The 7,020-nt window shown below is 49.8% G+C and overlaps 1 protein-coding gene across 2 annotated transcripts; it reads left to right on the forward strand.

Moving 5' to 3' along the window:
- Positions 1–1,466: 1,466 nt before the first annotated feature.
- PCK1 (phosphoenolpyruvate carboxykinase 1) lies at positions 1,467–6,789 on the forward strand. Of its 2 annotated transcripts, XM_045885991.3 has the most exons (10): positions 1,467–1,624; positions 1,788–2,052; positions 2,556–2,737; positions 3,121–3,324; positions 3,454–3,641; positions 3,999–4,161; positions 4,612–4,836; positions 4,930–5,061; positions 5,434–5,529; positions 5,719–6,789. In XM_045885991.3, the coding sequence occupies exons 2-10, from the start codon at positions 1,829–1,831 to the stop codon at positions 6,171–6,173; spliced, it is 1,869 nt and encodes a 622-aa protein (XP_045741947.1). In that variant the 5' UTR covers positions 1,467–1,624; positions 1,788–1,828; the 3' UTR covers positions 6,174–6,789. The 2 variants fall into 2 exon arrangements, with proteins under 2 accessions (XP_045741947.1, XP_045741948.1); XM_045885992.3 differs by lacking the exon at positions 4,930–5,061.
- The last annotated feature ends 231 nt before the right edge of the window (positions 6,790–7,020 follow it).

The raw sequence follows: 7,020 nt of genomic DNA on the forward strand, positions 1-7,020 counted from the left end.
ATTTAGACATGACACAAACTTATATGGTTGACAGCGCCACTAGGAATGAATTCCAGTCACCTAAATGGGAAATAATTTTATACTAAATGAAAATCTCTCATATGGTGTTTATACTGAGAGATTCATTGGGTTGAATAAGAATCTGAGTAAATAAGACATTGCAATGGGTTGATAATTTCGGTGGAAGATGGTGACATGTGTATACCTAATGTTGCTGTGGGAACTAAGGCTTACTGGGTAGTCCTTTAGATACTCTTGGTCTGAGATTGCCATTCCCAGAATCTTGTATTTCTGCAGCTCCTTACAGACACAGTCACAGAATTATCTCTGCATATCCCATGCTGGCGGCAGGCAAATCCCGACCCAGCCTCAAGGTGCCCACTGACTGCACTGTTGGGTTGCCTGCAGAGAGTGGGGGCCTGGCCCTGTGCTCCTGACTTCTTACCCAGTGCTCTCGAAATGCCAGCAAACAGCTCCAGAGTTCATTAAATTGGACTGAAATTCTTATGGCTTGCAGAGCAAATTCTTTATAGCTGGCATAAAGGTCTCATTGCTCAAGCGTAATCTAGCAAAACCACCAAGCCCCCTTCACTCCCCAGACGCTCAGACTTGCAAGGGCAATGAGAAGTGTGTAGTTATCTCTGCGGGTAACTGCATCCAGCCCAGAAACTGCTTAGAGAATACATGGGAAGTTCCAGAAAAGGAAATGGCACCTCACAAGGGACACTATGGTGGGGTGATCCAGAGCCCCGCTGGCTTATGTTCCAATCTACCCTCGATCACCCTACAACCAGGAGCTGGGAGTAGCCACTTGGACTCTCTAAGCCTCAGTTTCCTTGTCTGTTCATAGGCTGTTCATAGGCTCCAGCTCAGAAGGTGGCAATGTGTCAGTTGGTGCAAAGCATCTAGAACGATGCTTGGCATTCCCTCGTTCGGGGCCTACTATATGCTGGGAACTGTACATACAAAAATTAACAAAATAGGCAGAGATTCCTGCCCTCGCAGAGTTTATATTTGGGGGGGACACACAGGGGACGCTCGGTAAGATTATTAGCCCCCAGCGAGGTCTGACTTTTGCCAATGAGCCATGTGTTCACTTACATTTGGGCACATCCTTCCCCTAGGTCTTGACTGTGTTCTGCCACCCAGCAGGACACAAAATGTGCTGCCAACAACCCTTGCTGTCCAGGAGGTGCCCCCCCCAGCCTTGCGGGGTCCCACCTGCCTGTGCATAGTCTGACATCAGCAGTGAACTGGGTCAAAGTTTAGTCAATCACAAGTTGTGTAAGAACTTGCTGTGGCTGGTCTGGGGACAAAGGCCTCCCAGCACTCATTAACAACTATCTGTTCAATGATTATCTCCCTGGGGCTTACTGTGATGAGCCAGTCCCGAAGCATGACGGACCGTGGCCCTGATCCAAAGTCCTGCCCCTGACGTCAGAGACGAGCCTCCCTGGGTGTAGCCGAGGGGTGGGGCCTTTGTCCTCCGTGGGATTTAAGGCCAGGAGCTTCTGCTACCAAACAGCAAACGGGGCCCTCCCACTGGGAACGCACGTCCGCCAGCGGGAAGAACCTCAAAAGAAACCCTTGGATCTCTCATCGAGATCTTCCGAAAAGAAGAAAGGTAGGTAGAGATTTCTAACTGACATTTCTAGAGATAACACAAACTCGTTTTCTTTTCTCCTTAAGAGCTATGATTGTCTTGTGAGGTGCCGCCCAGTGAAGTATGTTAAGTTTCTTTGAGGGCATCTGTTACTTTGTTCAAGAAGCTGTGTTTTCTCTTTCAGGGAATTTTGGCATCCGTGGTCCTTAGCACGACCCTGCAGAGATGCCTCCTCAGCTCCAAAACGGCCTCAACTTCTCAGCCAAAGTCATCCAGGGCACCCTAGACAGCCTGCCCCAGGCGGTGAGAGCATTCCTGGAGAGCAGCGTCAGGCTGTGCCAGCCTGAGCATATCCACATCTGTGATGGCTCCGAGGGGGAGAACCAGCAGCTGCTGGACCAAATGGAAGGAGAGGGCATGATCAAGAGGCTGCAGAAGCTCAACAACTGGTAAGCCAGCCCCCAGCCTCCGCGTTCACACCCTCCCCTTTGCCACCGCGGGGCTGCTCCTGCAAGAGGTGGACGAACACCCAGTGGGGGCTGGGGTGGGTTGTCGACTCTTGAAAAACTTAATGAAATGGTGGAACCATACAGACTTCAGTGTAATGACATTCATCGAGCGGCTCAAGTCTGCAGTGAGATGGTACATACAAACACTCTTTGCAAACTAAATCCCTGATAGAAATGACAGTCAGACCTGCTCTGTCCTAAAAGACAAGCTCGTAGTCTAGCAAATGTCTCCTTGAAGGCGCCCCAGCTGGTGTGGTTGTCCACAGTTATGGGACATCGTCAGTGTGCCCGGCCTCTGCTCGGTGTGGGAAGAGCACAGTAACGAATGGGACCGGCCCATTCAGACAGGACACTTGGCTGAAGGGAATCCCGGGCACAGATGCAATGCAAGATGGCGGCACTTCCCTCTCCATTCCTAACCTGTGTGTTTTTTATGTTTGCAGCTGGTTGGCTCTCACTGACCCCAGGGATGTGGCCAGAATTGAAAGCAAGACAGTCATCATTACCCAAGAGCAAAGAGATACCATGCCCATCCCCAAAACTGGCCTCAGCCAACTAGGTCACTGGATGTCAGAGGAGGACTTTGAGAAAGCGTTCAAAGCCCGATTTCCAGGGTGCATGAAAGGTGAGTGAGACATTTGTTTGACTGGGAAAAATCAAATAAAGCGAAGGCAAACATTATTATGTCATTCTAATGGTAATTACGACAGCCATGAACACTCCTGTGGCCTCAGATAGCTTTAAATTCATGTATGAAACTGGCAGCATATTGAAAATGTCTGGCTCACTACTGGGATTTAGGATAGCTTGACAGAACCCAGTTGCATGTTTATGAAAACTCTTTCATTTTGGCATTCCATTCATTTTCTAGTGGAGTCTTCAAAATCGGGTGTGGGGGTTGCTGGTAGCAAGGATGTGATGCTGTTAGTGGGGACCATGAGACTAGGCTCACCTGCTCTGTGGTTGCGGGGTCATTTCTCACCGGTTCCCATCTACTGGCCCCCACAGGTCGCACCATGTACGTGATCCCATTCAGCATGGGGCCCCTGGGCTCACCACTGTCGAAGATCGGCATCGAGCTGACGGATTCACCCTACGTGGTGACCAGCATGCGCATCATGACACGGATGGGCACAGCCGTCCTGGAAGCTCTGGGGGACGGGGAATTCGTCAAGTGCCTCCATTCTGTGGGATGCCCTTTACCTTTAAAAAGTAAGCGTATTATTTCAGAATTGGAAGCTCAAGCAACAAATGAGCTTAGCCTTAAACCCCGGGCCTTTGCTCTGGGGATCTCCAGGTGGGGATGTGGCATGCTCACCCGCGATGTGTCCTCCTGTGCAGAGCCTTTGGTGAACAACTGGCCGTGTAACCCAGAGCTGACACTCATCGCGCACCTGCCTGACCGCAGGGAAATCATCTCCTTTGGGAGTGGGTACGGCGGGAACTCGCTCCTTGGGAAGAAGTGCTTTGCCCTCAGGATGGCCAGCCGGTTGGCTAAGGAAGAGGGTTGGCTGGCGGAACACATGCTGGTAAGATGTGGGAAGTTCTGCAGGCACAAGGTGGGGACTCGGAGGTGGGGGCACGGAGGTCTGAGTATGTACGGAAGTGCATCTCCCATTAGGCAAGACCTGACCCGCCGCCCCGAGGAGGACAGATTTAGAAATCCCACCAATGATTATTAATGCTTCCTTTGAAGCTCTTCAAATGCAATGGGACCAATGGAGCTCCTTTAGACTTTATTATTTAAAGAGTTCGTTTTGATACCTAAAGACATAGATCTTGGGAACCTCTTTTTGGGGGGCTTCTGGGCACTCTCCTAGACTGAGCCACTGACCACCAGGAGGGACGGGAAGGAACAGATTAAGGAGGAATCTTGTCCCCAACAGATCCTGGGCATAACCAACCCCAAGGGCCAGAAGAAGTACTTCGCAGCAGCCTTTCCCAGTGCCTGTGGCAAGACCAACCTGGCCATGATGAACCCCAGCCTCCCTGGGTGGAAAATAGAGTGTGTGGGTGATGACATCGCCTGGATGAAATTTGACCAACAAGGTGACTCTTTTAGGCCCAACGGTTGACAATAATAATTGGACCTAAGCAAACTTTTGGGTTTTAAGGTGTGCCAAATCCTGCCAAATCCAGTGTTTGGATTTTTAAGTTAGTTATTTCACATCTTGCAAAGCCTTAGGAATATGTATTGTGTAAGCATTCTTTAATTTAATATAGACTCTGGATTGAAATCGAGCCATATGTTGCTACTTGTTGACACAATCAATTTGTTAAAATAGTACTGGTAGAAATGGGACGAGGAAGAAAGGGTTGTAAAAGTGTGAAAGTAGAAAATAATGCTCGGATGAGAAAAGAGAAATCTCTTCTGGGGAGGAGGGGGAAAAAAAAAAAGACTTGAGAATTTGGTGCAAAAATTAGCCTGGCCAGAGCTGAGAATATATGTTGGGCTTTGTTTGGCATTCACTTCTACTTCTCTGGTTTAAAACTTTGCAGGTAACTTAAGGGCTATCAACCCAGAAAATGGCTTTTTTGGTGTGGCTCCTGGAACCTCTGTGAAGACCAACCCCAATGCCATCAAGACCATCCAGAAGAACACCATCTTCACCAATGTGGCCGAGACCAGTGATGGGGGCATTTACTGGGAAGGTATCGACCAGCCACTAGCCCCAGGCATCAGGATCACTTCGTGGAAGAACAAGGAGTGGACCCCCCAGGATGGTGAGCCCCCTCTGGAGGCCCCAGGGCTCTAGCCTACAAGCACTACTTGTCTGGACAAGACCCTAAGGGGCCTCTCCTCTCTTGCTATTGTAGGGGAACCTTGTGCCCATCCCAACTCACGCTTCTGCACCCCTGCCAGCCAGTGCCCCATCATTGACCCCGCCTGGGAGTCTCCGGAAGGGGTGCCCATTGAGGGCATCATCTTTGGGGGCCGCCGACCTGCTGGTGAGGCTCTCCTTCATTCGGCCTGGGAATGTGGGTGTGTTGGCTTCCAGGGGACATCCATGGAATCTCTCCTTTCTCATGACCTTGTCAGAGGGTGCCAAAGATCTCCAGCTTCCAAAAAGCCAGGATAATTGGCAAGGCACTTGAGAGCCTTTCTGGATCCTTAACCTAATGGCGCTCTATCCAGTTCAACTTTCTGTTGTGTAGCCTCGGTGGTGTATTTGTGCACTTTCGCTTTGGGGGGGTGGGGACAAAATTAGTTCAGTTAGAAAGATACCGTTCGGCCGTGTCTTTCCGTTCTGTGAGATGTCATTGCCAGCCAAAGGGTCTGTGTCAAAGCCTTTAAGGGATGATCCTTTTCTCCCGCTACAGGTGTCCCCCTGGTCTATGAAGCTCTCAGTTGGCAACACGGAGTTTTTGTGGGGGCGGCCATGCGATCAGAGGCCACAGCGGCTGCCGAACACCAAGGTAAATCAAAGGGGAAAACCTACGACCACAGAGAGTGACTGGCCTGCTCTCTGTCTCTCTGTCTGTCTCTGCTAGTCCGTATGTGTAGTGCGAGAGAGACAAAGCCACGCGTGCTTATGTCAACAATAAATGGTACCGATATTGCCCTATGAGAGCGTTTACCAGCACCACCCCCCTCTCTGTTAATAGGCAAGGTCATCATGCACGACCCCTTTGCCATGCGGCCCTTCTTTGGCTACAACTTTGGCAAATACCTGGCCCACTGGCTCAGCATGGCCCAGCGCCCAGCAGCCAAGCTGCCCAAGATCTTCCATGTCAACTGGTTCCGGAAAGACAAGGAAGGCAAATTCCTCTGGCCAGGCTTTGGTGAGAACTCCAGGGTGCTGGAGTGGATGTTCAACCGCATCAGTGGGGAAGCCAGCGCCAAGCTCACGCCCATCGGCTACGTCCCCGAGGAGGGGGCCCTGAACCTGACAGGCCTGGGGGACATCAACATGAAGGAGCTCTTCCACCTCTCCAAGGAGTTCTGGGAGAAGGAGGTGGAAGACATCCAGAGGTACCTAGAGGAGCAGGTTAACACCGATCTCCCCTGTGAAATCGAGAGAGAGGTCCTTGCCCTGAAGCAAAGGATCAGCCAGATGTAATCAGACCCAAGGGCTTCACCTGTGAAATCACCCCCCTCTCCAGTCCATGAGAGATGCTGGGAGGAAGAGCGAGTGGGACGTCCTGAACCGACACCACCCGTCCTACTGTAATGACCACATGGATGAGCAGATTCAGGTTTCAGATAAGACCACAGAGTATAGGCTAGTAACTGTGAAATCAGGGAGGGAAATCTTAGCATGTCTCCAAAATTCACTCTCCAACGCACATTTGTTCAACCCCGAAGACACTGTGCATTAGACTTTCCTGTTTTTTTTTGTTGTTGTTGGTTTTTTTTTTTTTTATCACTGTAGCTCTATCAGTTAGCTGGAATGCACCGATAAAATACTTGAGCTGTATAGATGGGTGTGTGAATGTGTGTGTGTGTGTGCACGTGCGTGTGTGTCTGTATTTCTTGTTATCTAAGATGTATATAATACCTTTGGAAAAATCTTGGGCAAGATTCTCCACTAGTTGTTGCTAGAAAGAAAGGTTGCTTTATTATTAATATGTGTGTTTAAATTATTTTTATATACCCTTGTTACTTACCTTGATGTAATTCCAATTTTTTCCCCTAACTCTTCTTGGAAAAATTACAAAATAAACTTTTGTAGAGAAGATGGATTCATTTGCTTGGTTTTTCTTATCTGGGCCACCAAGAAGCAAGGAATTCTCTGACGAAACATCGTGTGGTCAGAACCCCCTCCAAAGGAGGTGGGGACATCAGGATCATCCCTAAGGAGGGAGTGAGCTGGTGGGGGGAGCGAGATGGAGGAACAGAAAGGAGCCAGATGGGAAGTGGGAGCAGAGAGAATGTCACCCAAGGGTACCATAGCACCACAGTTTGGA

This window comes from Mirounga angustirostris, unplaced genomic scaffold (assembly GCF_029215605.1).
Source record: "Mirounga angustirostris isolate CCGP_5_RB_7025 unplaced genomic scaffold, mMirAng1.0.hap1 SCAF_10, whole genome shotgun sequence".
Lineage (NCBI taxonomy): Eukaryota > Metazoa > Chordata > Mammalia > Carnivora > Phocidae > Mirounga > Mirounga angustirostris.

Bases quoted from the DNA above. Each gene is read 5' to 3' on its own strand.
- PCK1 (XM_045885991.3), top strand. From the start codon at position 1,829: ATGCCTCCTCAGCTCCAAAACGGCCTCAACTTCTCAGCCAAAGTCATC. The intron at 4,837-4,929 runs GTGAGCCCCCTC...TTGCTATTGTAG, and splicing joins GGAGTGGACCCCCCAGGATG to GGGAACCTTGTGCCCATCCC. The intron at 5,062-5,433 runs GTGAGGCTCTCC...CTCCCGCTACAG, and splicing joins TGGGGGCCGCCGACCTGCTG to GTGTCCCCCTGGTCTATGAA.